The sequence below is a fragment of the Alosa sapidissima genome, chromosome 2 (genome assembly GCF_018492685.1).
Source record: "Alosa sapidissima isolate fAloSap1 chromosome 2, fAloSap1.pri, whole genome shotgun sequence".
NCBI classification, from domain to species: Eukaryota; Metazoa; Chordata; class Actinopteri; order Clupeiformes; family Clupeidae; genus Alosa; species Alosa sapidissima.
Window position 1 is genome coordinate 14,869,262 of NC_055958.1, and position 16,778 is coordinate 14,886,039.

Sequence of the window (16,778 nt, forward strand, 5' to 3'; positions counted from 1 at the left end):
AAAAATACCACAAAATAATTAGAAGAAAGAATCTGTCTAAAACTATAGGCTACATGTTATGTGTTGTATGTATTGCAACTAAAGACTGAGTTCGTTTTGTCTTTGTCTTCCCTCCTGTCAGTCGACATGAGGCCTGAGTGAGAGTGTGTGTGTGTGTGTGTTGGCCAGCTGATATGCATGAAGGTCACATTTCTGTTACAGACTGTAACTGAGAATACACATAAGAAAGATGCATCTGACTGTTAACTGTATTGAATTGTTTTTGTTTTTTTGCTTCCTCGCAATAAGATAATTATTTTTGGGTTTTTGCTTGGGATTCAAACTTGTTTGATTTACTGAACTATTTTCAACTAAACTAAAGCCAAGATTTTGTTAAGTGTTTGAAGTCTAATTCCTTCTCTCCTGTTGAGTTGTTCCTTTCCACAAAGGTAAAGGATATTCTGTGGTCACCATTGAGGGCACTCTTGCTGGTACAGTAAACACTAACACACTTAACCGGTACAGATCTTCTCTGACTTAGCTGTGTGTGCATGAGTGGTTGTTATCTCTGCACTTGAAGGTCAGGGAGCCAGTGTAAAGAGAGAGAGAGAGTGGAGAAGAGAAAAGACATGTATTACACTTGAATTATGAAGTTAAATATCTAAGTTCGACCAATTTGAAGGTGTTGCTTGTCAGAGGAGTCTTAATTAATTCTCTTTTAAAATGACGTTTAGATGTTGATAGCATACCATAATTAAATCAGTCAAGAGTTACTTCTCTTAAGAGTGGCAACATGTTTTGTTTTACTGTCAATGCTAAAAGAGACATGTAATGCCCTTGTTTGATATTCTTGTTAGATTTAGAGTTTTGGAAAATGATGTGCCATTGAATTACAATTGTCATTGAATAATTTCTACAGTCCTAAGTGTTTTGTTTTTCCTCTGGAACAAAATGGAGGGGGGTGATCTTTCAGTCCTGGTTCTGGGGATGGGCCTCTGGAAACACCCGTAAGGGAGCTGAACACGCAGCAACGGGTAAACCAGAGACCTACAGGCAGACCAGGGCTGTTAGGTTGCTACAGCCCATCTTATTTTTTTCCCCCTGGTGATTCAGGCCCTAGCCCTAGAATAAGATATGCTCAGAGAAGCCTGAGATTCTAATATATGAGAGATCTGCTCACAACAAGTAAGGTAACAAACCACCAACATTTGATTAAGTGACTACCCATTGAGAGTAGTCACGCTTGAGTTGTATGACTATGGGTGTAGTTACGCTTGACTTATGTAGCCACTTAAGTATATAAGCACTCTTAGAATGTAAAACTCTTTGTTTCAACCAGCTGTGCTGGTTTGCAAAGATTCAATATAATTGGATGATTTTTGATCACTGGCTCCTGTCTCAGCTTCTTGATTCCGAATTGATTTACCTAACAGAATTGGTCCCGGGATCCCAACATCTGGGGTCAGAACGAGCTTTCTGAAAAACCGTACATGGTGAGGTCTGGGACCTTGGATTTGGAATCCTGACAGCCCTTGGTTGTCTGAGACAGCAAGGCGAGATGGCTGATCTTCTGACCCCCGGTGACGGGATCCTACTGAAAGGGAATTCTCCTGAGACGTCGGAGCGAGAACCAGTGATCAACCAAAAGGCAAACGTTCGGTGAGTAAAATAATAATAAAAAAATATATAATAAAAAAAAGGCTATTTTGTAGTAGTAGTCTTTGGATGAAAAGAAAACCAGATCGAGTACGCTCAGGGCTGACTCATCCTAAATAGAAAAACTACTAGGAGGGCTATTTGGTAGAAGTAGTCCTATGATGAAAAGAAACCCAAAGCGAAGAGGCTCAGGGGTGATTCATCCTTAATAGAAAAACCTAGGTTTATGAGATCCTTTTGATATTTATAAGGACCTCTACGTAGTACTCATTGGTGAGGGAAATAACAGTTTTGCATGCTATTTGTGATGATCTAAAGTGTATATTTACACGGTTAGCCTCACATTACTTTGATTTAATCAATGACTAAAATGTCATAGGGTCACAAACTCCTACATCATCCTCCAGTGTTTTATATGCATTTTGATATCTGATATCTCTGCCTAGGAATATCTGTTGTTGTAACTAAATTTAGTGAAGTTTTGCAGGGAAAATGAAATGCTGTGTGCTGTGCTATAAAGAGTGTTGGATGCCTGGACCAAAGCATCAAGGCCATCCTTGCTCTCTCCCCAACCCTCTACAAGTCACAGGAACACATAATGCAAGATGATGGGTATGTTAATTATATCAGATTACATATTCCAGTTTTGGTTTAGATTGTCCAGTTGTAAATTTAATAAAGGCCCCATAGGTCTTTTAGATTTTGTGTTGAAATTCATATTTATTCACTAATTAGTTGTGGTAATGACTAAAATTGTCATATGGTGTGACATGAAAGTTATTGTTTGTAAAATTATAATGGGGTATTTTGTTTTTAATGTGAGCAATGTATTATAATCTTCTATCATTACTTCATCAAGATCTAGCATTTCCTTGTGCAAAAATATTACATTTTACAGTATATTTCATCTTCAATACACAGTAAGGCATATGTCCTCAATCTTTCAATAAACATCATATTCATTTTGACATTCCTTGATATAAAAGAAAGAAAATGCTTGTGACTTTTGCTGACCCTATTTTCTATCTGTTCCATTGAGATTTGTATGATATAGACCCCAAAAGCCTTTTTATTTTCATAATTTCTTCATGTCACGCCATATGATAAATAACACCACAAAACAATCTGTTAATACAAAAATGTGTAATATATACATTTCACAAGCAACAAAAGACAGTTTAAGACAGGTATATCATGTAAAGGTTCACTTTTAGAAATCACAACTATGGAAAACAGAATGCCACCAAATATTGTATAGCTCTTGGGTTCCCTGAGTTTTTCTCTTCTCAATGGTGGGCTTCAATCTGAATGTTTGTAGTTCCCCTTTGAGTTTATTCTCTTTATATCTGTTAAAAGACAAATTAAACAATTTATTCAGATAATTTAAAAAGTTTTCCTGCATTATAATCAGATTTAATTGTTGCAATTACTTATAGTGCTAAAGACAACATTAATATTACTGTTTTTTTTAACACCAGAATTTATTTTCTCAGACTACTATTGATATTTAGAATGTCAAATATGTATCTTTTGTATCCAAGGCTGTAGAGTGAGTGAGTGAGTGTGTGTGGGGGTGATATCTGTGTTTTATGTGTGTGTGATTCGCAATACATGCAATAGTTGCACATCTTAAATAATAAATGTTAAATCAGTCAAAATATATATTACACTTAATAATGAGTTAAACATTATTTATGCAGGAAAATGCAGTTTCTATCATACAGTGTGACAAATAAATCATATGGTGTGACGAGAAAACCCGGTCACACTATGATATGGGGTCACACCATATGAGGTTTCATGTACTTAGCATGACATTAAGCAATGTGCTTTTATGCTAACATCCTAAAAACATGCTAACTGCAATATGACAATATAGTTTTAAAGGTAATATTGACTGAAAAGTTTATTTGGGGATTTTTGCGTAAAATGCGTCACACCAAAAAGACAGTGCAAAAGGGAACTGAAGCAGGAGTGCCGGATATACTTGATTTTTTTGAAAACATGAAGAGAGAAAACTCACCTTTCAGTGTTCTTCTGAGGTGTTGTTTCCTTCTCCTGAAAGAAGGAGGACCCCTACTCCCCAAAGGTCTCCAAACAATTGCCCGTTTAAAAAAAGTAATATGGTGTCACACCATATGATATCCATTTCTGGGACAAAGTGTTTTAGTTAAGGGTGGCTTCACAATATTATGCCTGAACTTTTAGTCAAGCAGACTCACAAGTAGGCATCTGGGTTATCAATATATGATTGAATAAACAGAAAATTAATTCATTTTCTTGTTTTTATTCAAAATCAAAATTTGTGAAATGTGACTGGGACAGTCACGCCATATGAGCTTTTTCTGGTTTGGCTGAAAATTGTGAAAAAATGGAAGATTAATCCCATGAATGCTCTGTATGTTCATATAAAACAGCATTTTCTGAACAATATCACCATAGTTTTTGATATATTTTTTTTTATAATTTACCTATCTTTGACACATTGGACCAAAAAAAGGCCATGTCATGTCAACCACCCATATGTTATTATTGCTTATTCAGAGAAAAGTTTATGTTTTGACACGCCTATTTAGGAGTCCGGAACTAGTGCCATTTTCGTTCCATTGGTGAATCGTCTTATGATTCATCTTAGTTAACTATAGAATCTTTGGTCTGGCCTAGATCCATAGGTGTATGTTTATTTCTGGGTGGGAGGGCACAGTTTGAGGTTTAAAATCATTGGAGTTCCTTTGAACCGCTTTGAACCAATCACTAATAACCGGCGTTTCGTCATACAGTTTGTCTGCAGCATGCCCATAACAAGCACGGGTGCATCTTATCAGCAAACAATCACACGTTTCATCTGCGTAACTCTCGCCAAAATGCATCATATAGTGTTTTGTGAATGTACCCAAGTCCAACTTTCATATAAATGCATAAGTACGTCCAAAGCGCCACTTTTAAGCTTGTATGCGTTGTCGATTTCGGGTGAAATTACCTTTTGAATGAGATTCCTATAGGGCCACTACTTTTTTTGATACAATCGCGCCAAAATCGCTATTTTTCAAACACTATGAAGGCTCGACACAACATGAAACTTTGATCGAAGTATCATCAGTGTCTACACATGAACTCGAGCATTGAGAACATTGTTGGTGTACACAGAGTTTACTAAAAGAGAGGTTTTGAACAACTCACTTGTTTTTTCTGCTCGCTGTCATCTTGCCATCTTGCAACGAGTGAGTTGTCCAAAATCTTTCTTTTTAGTAAACCATGTGTACACAAACAATGTTCTTAATGCTCGAGTTCATATGTAGAGACACTGATGATGCTTCGATCAAAGTTTCAAGTTATGTCGAGCCTTCTTAGTGTTTGAAAAATAACGATTTTGACGCGACCATGTAGCCTACTAAACTACAGTTTGACTCGGGTACGTTCGTAGCCTTTTTAAGTGACAAAATATATGACTAAAGTTTAGCTGACGATATAACACCCTACTCCACTGTGACTTTGTTCGTGACACTCCTGTTAATAGGCCAAACTATTATTCACATTTGCTCAAAGATTTCATAAGTAAGCCCTTTTCGCTCCCTACGTTGATGTATTCCAAGCGATCTGCTTCGGGGGCGGGGACGTAGTAATTGACACACCATGCCTGGGTACGTAATCGCTCTCAGGGACGCCCTCTGTTCGCTGGTTGGTCCAAAGATTGTTAAGGCGGAGTCGGCTGCCCAACTGCCGAAGTAAACGAGCGCGAATCAACCTATTCCAGACGGAGTACTGTAGGGAAAAGAAATTGACCGGAAGTATGTAGACAGGCCAAGGCCAGGCTAATAGAGACTGGTGTTACAACTGACCCGCACAGGTCATGTTTTTATTTTCATTTAATTGCATTTGCTGTGACTATATAAATCAAATGGCACTCATGTTAACTTGAAACAGAGGGACTGAAGATATGAATGACATGTGATTTAAGTCCACACGCTCAAATTTCACGAAGCAAACTTAAACAAACAGTTGCGGTTAAAAAATAAATAAAAAATCGCGATGCTTGAATTTTGCACCTTTTTGCTTAATATCTCTGGTCGTATTTATAGTAGACCATTCATATTTGGATGGCTGTAAGATTATACATAATTGCATGATATGTGTCTGTTTATGTTTCCGTAGCTACACCATATCTTGAGAATAAAACACTGTTACATTTGTACCGCTGTTACAATTGTACCAGTTCTCCCCTAGCCTACCAGTTGAGTTATTCATTGCTAACATTAGCTATTGATAGGCCTACAGTAGTGCATTAATAACTATAGCTAACATCGTGAAATTAATTGTCACTGCCGTGTTTGGCTGTAATCTGTCAAACTTGTCAAAGTTAGTTATAGTCCTACTCAGATTTGTAATGAGTCATTCACTATCTGATTTTATCAACAATATGTGCACACAGCTTGCTATTATTTTGGACAGTCCCGTATGACCAACAACTGCATCCTCAGAAAAGCAAGCACAAATTATCAAACAAACAATCTCCGTGGTTGATACTAAAGGGACAAAATTTAGGGTGCTTTGTGCAAACGGCCCTAAGGAGATAGCAATAAATGAAATGCATAGTAGCCTAGGCTAGCCTATAGCCTAATGTGTAAATGAACCTCAGCCTGCCATTGAGTGGTTAGTGACTGTTGCTGTTTGACTTACAATCTGTTAGATGGTGTATTTCCCTGCTATCTAAATAAAAAGGCTATGATCGGGTTTTTGTTGATCGGATACAGATGTAAGAAGTGGCTACTCCGCCTACCAGGCAGTCTTGCCATCTTCTCTGCATTACTTTTGACGACACAAAACATCGATAAAAACCCTACACTTTTTGCTGTATATCTGGCAGCACAACCCCAAACACAACACGTTTTCGTTATTGTTTCAACTTTGATCAACAACAATGTTTTAACTATGTAAGGTCAGTGGAAGCCGCTTGCGTTCTGCCACCCGGAAGGATCTTGGAGCCTATTGTTTACAAACATTCTGAAATGCCGTATACAGAGGACTGACTCGCTCCAATGGGCCATACAGCTATCTACAACACAGCATGGCCTATTCTTGCAGACATCCATGTTATGTGCAGTTCATTTATTGGCTGCTCATGCATAAACTCATTTTCTCTCCCTCTCTCTCCATCTCACTCTATCTTGTCTTTCTCTGTCTCTCACTTCTAAAGTATTTAGTCACATAGCGGAAACTAAAAAAGATCTATACTCTCACTATTTGTCAATACTCTCACTATTTGTGTTAGCACATTGGAAAAACATATTTACAAAGGAAATCAGTTCCCTCAATTAATTTTGAAAGCAAATGCCGCACGTTGCAGTTCATATTCTGCAGCGCATTAAAAATGCCAGAATTCAAAATGTTCAAAGAGCTCCATCTTTTCATCTGTCAGATGTGTGTAGCACAGAACTCCACTGATGCAATGCCCCATTACTAAGCTTCATAGGGCAGAATGGAGAGATCGTTTGGAAGATGCCTAGTTGTGAAAATCTACCATCACGACTTTGATTTATTTTGCAATGTCAATGGACTGCATTTCCATTTCAATGTTTGCCTAGCAAGAAAGCATTTGCTAGGGAAGTCCACTAAGGAAATGTCTAAAGTTTAAACGCCCCTCACAGGGTCATACACATGTATAAGTGTCCTCATTGACATTCGAGGCCATATGAAGTCCATGTTTTTCCCGTGCTGTTGCTCATTTGCTGGGGATTTTACAATGTGACGGGAGCTACGAAGAAAGCCAACAGCACGGACTCTCCTGTCACTGATGCCTCTATGTATGATAAGGGATCAGATTCCAAAAATAATTCCGTAAAAATGCATGGATTCCAGTTGCTGCTACTGGAAGCAACTGAATCCATGCATTTCCACTGAATTATTTTTGGAATCTGATCCCTTATCATACCTGTTCGTTTCTACTCGTCGCTCGACTTATCGTGACTAAATTAAAGATAGCGTCGAACAGTAAAATTCCTTAAGGTACTGTCTGTATAAATCATCTTGTAAATAAACTGCCAGTGCTTTTTCAAAGTTCTCCATGTCTCGTTTTAAATGTCAAGGCCCTCGGAAGTCTACCAATGAAGTATGGAGCTACTTTGAGCCTCGTAAATGGTGTAAAACAGTGATTTATTTGCATGGCTAGGCCGATGCCCGAGGCACCACAACGAAACACTGTGTTGGTAGCATTGGCTAACTAGCGCCAGATTTCTGAGTGCAGGGGACAAGCCGAGGTGAGCTATGAGACATACGTTCACACTCGGTATCAAGTTTCAACACACTTTAGGTCAATATCAACATCAACTTTTTGTCAAAATCAAAATTGTCTTTTAACTTACACAAAAGATAGATAGATAGATTGATAGATAGATAGAAACTTTATTGATCCCTAAGGGAAATTCAAGAAAATACTCCTGCATATCAAGAGATGCCTATAACAGACACATTCAATGTGAGAACTGAAAGTACTTCACAGTGGAGCTCTGTTCTGGTGACCCACAGATTGTTCTACCTCTACCCCATGCGTCCTCTCTTTCTCTACCCTCGACTGCTTCTATCCACAGCAGCTAATCTTTTGGATCAGCAGGTCAAAGTTCCCCTCTGCTGGCATTTGCTGCTGGAGGATAGAGCAAGTTTCATATTACGGCAGGCTTGCACTTGTCACGTACTGTATGCCACATAATGTCACTCTCTTCAAAGCCTGAGCAAGAAGAGATCAACACTCCATAACAGCCTAAATGGAACAAATGTTGCTACTGATCGCAAAGAAGAATTGTCAATGTTGTGTGTGGCAGGGTTGGGTCAGATTACTTTGAAATGGAATCCATCATGGCAAGTTTTGTAATCAGTAATTTAATCAATAGGATTACCCAAAACATGCAATGTAATCTGATTAGCCTATACTTTAGGATTACTTTTTACACAATTTGCACATTACATACACATTCTTATTTTCCACGGTCTTTAATCCAGATGCGTTCAGTACTTGGTGATCTGATTACGTAATCCAGATTACATGTAATTCATTACTACCCAACCCTGGTTGTTGGTGTGTGTGTGTGTGTGCTGTGCATGTGCTGGTTTGAGTCATTCATTATATGCATATTTTTAATATGATATTTCTAACTCTTGTCTAGTGCAAAGGTCAATGGTTGATTATCTGAGCGAGCTCTTCTGTAACAACTTCTAGATGGCTACATCTGAGAAGGGATTTGCCCGACTACTTACTCCTCGACTGTGGTATGTGACCAGAATTTTCCAGGGTTTTACTACAGAAAATAATTGGCATCAGGTTACAGCGGCCTTAGGAAACCCTGCTGTGCTGTGATTATATAATGCTTTATAATTCAATTTCTACATATTATTTCTATTTCTCACACGTTCATATACATTTCTACAATTCCAAAAGATTCCAAGATTGAGCAGGAAGATTACACTGACTAAACTATGTAGACTAAATGTGTTTGTTTTAAAAATGGTATTACCATTCAAATGCCTTTACATGGACAAAAGAATCAAAGAATGCCTATACATTCACCTTCCATGGCAGATCAGAGCTGCCTTTTGAAACCTCACTGGAAAGTAACTCCTCACATGACTCTGAGGGGTCAGAGGTAAAGGGTCGAGGGGTCTCGAATGAAAACAGCGCATGTGGCAGAAGATGACAGACGCTCTGGGGCTTTGATGGCAGCTGTGTGCACCTCAGGTCGGAGGTGTTTAGAAAACAGTGGGGTTATTTGAGTTGCATCGAACAAAGCGATAAAAAATAAAACAAGGCTCTGTGCATGTTTTCTAGCTGTGTGTACGTTAGTATGTGTGTGTGTGTGTATGTTTGTGTCCTTGTCTTTCTCACTCTCCCTCTCTCTCTCTGTATGTGTGTGTGTGTGTGTATCTGTCCGATAATGGCTTCTAACGCCTTGGCTCATATTGGCTGCTTTTAAAACCCTGCCAAGAGACACAAACCAGTGGGGAGAGTCACTGCCCTTTAAGGTCAACCAATCTGTGGAACAAAAAAGACAGCGAGAGAGACAGAGAGAAAGGGAGAGAGAGAGAAGCCTGAAAAACATCTGGACTTGTGTCACCTCATCATCACGATGAGACTGAGCGCGGGAGACAGAGGGAGAAGATTGGGGGGAGGTCGACCCCAATCCTGTGAAATCCAACACATACACTAAGCTCTCTGCCTAAGGCCATGTCATCTGTAACTACAGTCCACTCAGGACATCCAACTCTTGCCATACGGTCATCTTGTCCAAACACAACAGCAGCACACATGTGATGTGAGTGCAACAGATCAAAATGGCATGTTTTTGTATATGGCTGTAGGAATACTAGTATTGTGCAATAACAACTGAAAGATGTCATAGCAAGGAAACAAACTGCTGCATAATGCAGTAGCAATGATGTTAAAAAATAACAATTATAATCAGTTTGCTGCAGCTTTACACTTGTTTGGTGCATTGTTGCATTCATGACCCATGGCTAAAAAAATAACACTTTGACAAACTGTGTTTTCTTGCCTATTAAAAGAGCATTGACAGTGGAAAGAGACAATAGTCTTGCCTTGCCTGGCAGATAATAGATAGGATTCAGGTTTTAAATGCAGCAACCTAAATTTGTAGCACGCCTTAAACAAAAAGCACAAGTAGAACCAAAATTGTCTGTGTTTCATAACTGTCTATATGTAATTGTCTGTGTTTCATTACATGTATGTACTGCATGTATGTTTGTTTGTGTTTCATAACTGTCTGTGTGTAATTGTCTGTTTCATTACATGGACTATGTTTTTTTCGTGTGCAGTATGCCTGTTTTAATCACATGCTTCTCATTTATTAATGTACTTATTAATGTATAATGTATTTATTAATGTATTTATTAATGCTGTGTTGTTTTAATCAGTATTGGACATTCCAAACAAAACAATCAAATGTGTGTGTGTGTGTGTCTTTTTCATATAAGCAGTATGTGTAAATGCGTACATTCAGCTCCAGGCTGCCAGATTCAACAGTGCCTCATCACTAAGCAGCCTGGCTGATCGGGTGTGAGGCGCGTGCACACAGACCCCTCCTGTGTGCCTTTCCTGCTGGTCACACACACCAGGGACCTCAGCTGAGGAACTCACTGTGCAAGTCTGGGCTTGCGTGTGTGTGTTTGTGTGTGTGTGTCAACAGCTGGAGAAATTGAGACAAGTAAGAGAAGAAATTGGACAGCACCTGTGGGTGACCTATATGGTCCTCCCGGTGTGTTTGTGTGTGTGTGTGTGTGTGAGAGACTAGTGGTGTGGGGAGTGGACAGGATCATTACTGTAACTGAGATGTGTGTGCATCTGCCACCAGCTGCCTTACGGTGGGTTTCCACCTTTCCACACAGCGAAACACCTCGCGATTTTCGGCCAGTGAAATTTCGCCTCGGGGGCGTGACGGCCAAACCGCTAACCTTTTGACTGCAGTGTCTAGCCAGTGGTGGCAAGCGAGCTAATTAGGAGCTCGAGCTAATGTTCATAGAAACAACAAGGTCAATAAGACATAATATATTTCATACCTGTGTTGCAGCATGTAGCCTAGCTGAATTTGAATTTCCCCTTGGGGATCAATAAAGTATCTATCTATCTATCTATCTATCTAGCTGTCTAGCTAGGTTTACAATGCAATCCAATGTCCGAAAATACTAGCATTTCGCCTGTCAGCTAGCTAAAAAGTTTGAGTGTTTAAACTAACATACTGTATATAGTGGTCTATTTAGTGGTGTATGTGCTCTGACTAAGTTAGTGTGGCATAATTTGTGTTGATACAAGTGCCAATGTTTGTGTAGAAACATTTTAATCACATACAAATTTTCGTGTTACAGCTCAGGTAGCCTCCGCCATCTTGGTCAGACTTTTTTGTAACTCCCGCCTCCAAACACAAACACGCGGACCTGATTGGTTCTCGAATGGTCCTCATTTAAATAAAGTTAAACTTTATCCATTCAACCTCAATGAGAGCGACGCAAAATTTCGGTGTGTGGAAACCATACGCGTCGCTCTTATTGAGGTTGAATGGAGACTAAATTCGCCCTGGTTGGGCGAAATGAGAGCGAATCGCCGAGGCAGGCGAAACGAAGTTGGTGAAAGTTTAACTTTATTTAAATGAGGACCATTCGAGAACCAATCAGGGGGTCGTTTCTAGAAAGCATCGTATGCTAACTTGCGTCGCAACCTTGGTAGTACGCTCCATCGTTCTTGGATTTGGTGTTTCTAGAAAGGGTAGTTCGAACTCTCAATCGCAAAAAAGGACGCAAAGTTTGGTCGTTTGAACTACTGCCCCTAGGCAGTCGCACTTGTGTCGTTCCTTGGTAGTTCCGGTTGGTGATGTCATCAGTGTTCGGAGCGCCTGACGGAAAATCACAAACGCCTAAACAAAAAATATGAGATTGTTGTTCATCTCGTCACTCAATGATTGATCTACACTGTAGCTTAATTTTCATTAAGACACTGAATCCCTACTGGGCTCATTCTTGGTTCTTATGTTAATTAGAGTGTTGCCTTTTTTTTTGATAGGCTAGTGTTATAATCTTCATCGACTCTTTAAGCATCATAGCGATTATTGGTGTAGTGGCTAAAGCCGAGGACTTGTTGTCTGAACGTTGGAAGTTCGATTCTCTCATGAAGTGAGATTGTCTCTTCTGACTACGTGCAGGTGAATAACTGTGACGTGCAATTACCATATGAAGTTGTTAAACTTTAATTTAAACTGTCATCTTCTTAAGTCGCTTTGGACAAAAGCCTCAAACAGCATTATAAAACATGAACAGCCCGTCGAGTCTAGTATGGAGTGCTGGAGCAGATGAAGCGTCTTCACCTCTTACATTAAGTAGCCTAGCCTACGTTTGGTTGCCTGTTGCATTATTAGGCTATGTCAGTTAATATGTTAAGCATATCAGTGATATAATTGTAAAACACTGTTACGTTGTTTACGCTGTATACAGTGTTCTTGCGTTGACCGCTGACGCATGTCTCTGCTGCAGTGTGATTGGCAGTCAGTTGTCATTAACATCAGTAGCCTTTTTTTAGTGTAGAGACGGAGACAGATTAAGAGGCACTGTAAGTACCGTCTTCCACATCGTTCCATAGCAGCTTCTATGAAAGGTAAGGCAAGGAACTGAATAACAACATAGGCTAAATGACATTTTACACTGACCAAAATAAGGCCATAGGCCTACTGATAATATAATAATGTCAATGTGAAGATTGAAGAACGCTTCTGCGGGCCGCCACATGTCATACCAAATTGTGCTGCTAGGCTACCCGACATATGTTTCAATGGATATAGTCGACCGAAACTAGCTAATTGGAAATGAGAAATAATATGCAAATGACTGTATTACAACACACAGACAAACTGACGCACTAGGAGATATATGGTGAGTAGGTTCTGTTATTGCTCTTCGGGAGTCTGCCAGCAGTGGGGCGAGTAGCGTGTCAGCATGCTATGTGCGTGAACGGTGTTCAATTCTCGTTTGGCAATTGCTAACAAGTCCATCACCATCCAAGAAAAGCTGTGCTGTTTTTCCATCGAGAGCATAGCATAGGCTACGTTGGTTAGATTATAGTTATGCTGAAAACAGTGTGTGACTAGCGATCCTAAAAACTATTAACACATAATTCAGACTAGGTATTTAATATCAGTTAAAAAGCTAGACGTTACATCAAAGATTGTTAAGGCGGAGCTTGGTTACATGTATCATCTGAATTGTCATGCTAGAATTGAACCCTTGACCCTCTGATTGCCGGCGCAGCGTTTTAACCACTGCATCATTGTCAACCTCAGTCTTGATACTGTATATTACCAACATTTATATATCATAGGTGTGGGAAAAAAACCAAAAAAAAGAATGAAAGAAACAAAACAAATAAACCAAAAAAAATGATGATGACTAAATGAAAGAAACAAAAACAATGATAGGCAAATAAACAAAACAAATAAATGAAGTACAACTGAACTAATAACAGTTAATCAGCAAATAAATTATTAATGAGGTGTCTTCTTATTTCTGCTCCAGCAGGATGGGGTCTGTCTGGCTCGGGTGGATCATCAGGACCTGCTTCATCCTCAAGAAGCAACTCCTCATCGGGCACAGGTGTATTGGCCAGCACGTAGAGCAGTCGCCACTATAACTGAGCAGCATTTTTCAGGCTTCAGCTGAAGGAAACGCTTCAAAAAACGCTGAAAACGCTGCTTCCACACCCCAATGGCCCTCTCCACTATGCTGCGGGTGCTAGCATGTGCCGCGTTGTATCTCTGCTCCGCAGGTGTTGTAGGCTGCAGGACTGGAGTCAGCAGATAGGGGCGAAGAGGAAACCCACTGTCGCCCAGGAGCCAGCTGTCCCCAAACCACCCATCTTCGGCCAGCTCATGCAGCCCAGAGTTGGTCCAGAAAAAGGAGTCATGGGTACTCCCAGGCCATTTTGCCACGACGTTGGTGAACAGGCCACGTGCATTGCACGTTACCTGTACATTGATGGCAGGGTACCCCTTCCGGCAAATGTACATGGGCTCATCCTCCGACGGACTCGCCACAGGGATGAGGGTTACGTCGATGGCTCCAATTACCCGGGGAAGTTGGCCTATTGCGTGGAAAGCCTGGTTGGCCTGCATGATATCCTCGGCTGTGGTGGGGAATGTTATGGATTGCACATGCTGTAGCAGCAAAGGTGTAACTGCTGTTACAGCACGGCTCACCGAGGCCTTACTGAGGCCCAGACCATCCCCCACTACCTCCATAAAGCTCCCTGTGGCATAAAACCGCAGGGCAGCCAACACCTGCACTGTTGGTGTAAGTGCGAAGGTGCACCCTGTTGGTCGCTGGAGCTGGGGACCCAGGCTGTCAATCAGCTGCCTGATGGTGTCTCTTGGCAGCCTGTATTTTCTGATAATTGCAGCATCTGAATACATGTGCAATGGACAGAAATGCATTGAAGGTATGCATTTGTCCGGTACATACGACTTCTCTGTCGCCTCCTCCTATGGTTTAGCTCTATAATCCGCTGTAAAGCAGCCATGTTTGAGCATTTGAGATGCATCCAGGGGCCCCTTGTTATATTGAAGAAAATATCACAGTAATCACCTGTTTAGAGTACCTGATTAATTAGGGGGCTAAATATGTCACCCAGTTAGTAAAACATAAGTGTAAGCAATAACCCAATTGTTGGTGTCAATTGACTACTTGGATTTGGTGATCATGTCATGCCCTGTAGCCTGTCCATGGTACACAAACTTAACTGCATTCTAGGCAGAAGATGACTTCATTAATCTTGGTTCATGTCAGACTTATATTTATTGTTATATATGGATTATATTTCATTTTGCTGTAGAAACTCAGGTTTTATGTATCACATTTAATGGAGTAAGGTGCAGTTCTGTTGTGAAATGCTTAGTTGCTTCACTATAAGGACTAATATCAAGATTGGGATTACAAAGATAGCAAAGATAGGCGACAATGTGTTATGTACAGGCTTCCACATTTTTCAATGATATATACCTAAATTATATATGTGATCTGTGGTATGTCATCATTTGTAATCCCTACAGCTCAGGAAACTCAAGAGTGCTGTCATATGTGCCCAACACTGGACATATGTTATGGATGTCATTGGATATGAGGTTAGTGGAGCTAAATGCTTTTCTTTAGCACAATCCATGATTAATGCGTGATACACCTGTGACTAAAACCAAAACAGCAATATGGCCTGTATACAGTTTATTTAGTGTTCCTAATGAAACATCAGGCATCTGTATGTAGCAATGAAGTTTTTATTGCTTCCAGTAACAAAGGAGACCACAGAGGGGAAAACAAAGGCAGAGACAAAAAAAGGCAGGCCCACAAACAGACTGGGACAAGGAAAAATAAATGCGCTGGACATCTATGGATCTAAATAGAGAGGAAGGCACAATTAGTCACGATTCCTCATATACACTCAGAATGAAACTTGGTCATGAACATGACCCTGGAGTATATGCTCACCCTGTGCAGGCATGTACATTGTCACAGATGGGCGACTGGCTTGCTCCACCATAATCTGGAGTTTGGCCCGTCTGTACTCCATCACCTCCTCATGGTGTTTATTTGTCTACTCCCTCAAGGCTGCCAGCTCTTGCCTGATCCCCCGCAGCTCTGAGATACAAGGATACAAGGAAGTTTATTGTCACATGCATATAGTTACTGGAAGTAAGAAATGCAGTGAAATTATGTCTGGTGTCAGCCTATTTGTGCATTAATGGGGGGGGGGGGGGGTAAAGAGTGCAGTAGAAGAGGGGTTTAGTAGATTAAGTGGCAAGGGCTGCATAAAAAAAGGTGGGGGAGGATTGGGATTGGGTGGGGGGCACCAACAAGGAGCACCCAAGAGCAACAAGATTTTGGTCCTCTCAGATCGAAGGAGCTCCTCGCTACAGGTACAGTTCTTTCTTTTACTTTCTCTTTTCTGCCCCACTTGTACCTGCCCTGCAGAGGAGCTCCCCGACTGAGAGGACCCAGGGGAGTCAAGAGAAGGCAGTCTGAGGGAGCTTGAGGCAGGTGATCTTGGAGGTGGTGACATTTGTCGTGGTGATGGTGCTTCTGCAGGTGGTGGTGCTGAACCTGGTGCAGGAGGGGACCGGAGATGGGGACTATTGCGGGGGAAATGTAGGCGAGGACCTCGGATGCGGAGAGTCGGAGGCACGGAGGTTGACGCAGCAGAGGAAGAAGCAGCAGTACAGGGAAGTGGACGTCGCAGTGGAGGAGGGCTGCCACAGGAACGTACCTCTGAACCTGGTGCGGGAGGGAGCAGGCGAGGACCCTGGGTGTGGAGAGCCAGTGGCACAGAACCAGAGGAAGGGAGATGTGGTGGAGGGCCGCCGGACACTGGATAATCGATCCCGCCAGAGATGCCCTCCAGTGCCACTGGCCCCAAAATCCCCAGAACTTTTTCCTCCAGTGGTGTGAGGGAAGCCGCTGTATTTACTCCCGCACCAGTTCTATGGTGCTCCCTTCTTCTGGCGGCAGCCCTCCTCTTTGTGACACTGGCGTAGTCCTTCCATTTGTTCCTGATGTCTTCTACGCTCCTGCACCCCTCCCCAACTGCATTGACTTTTGTTGTTATGGTTTGC

At 41.0% G+C, this 16,778-nt stretch overlaps 1 protein-coding gene across 1 annotated transcript; it reads right to left on the minus strand.

The window, feature by feature from the left end:
* Positions 1 to 13,760: 13,760 nt before the first annotated feature.
* LOC121688579 (putative nuclease HARBI1) lies at positions 13,761 to 14,588 on the minus strand. The gene has a single exon (XM_042068267.1). It carries the CDS (start codon positions 14,586 to 14,588, stop codon positions 13,761 to 13,763), a length of 828 nt encoding a protein of 275 aa, XP_041924201.1.
* Positions 14,589 to 16,778: the final 2,190 nt, after the last annotated feature.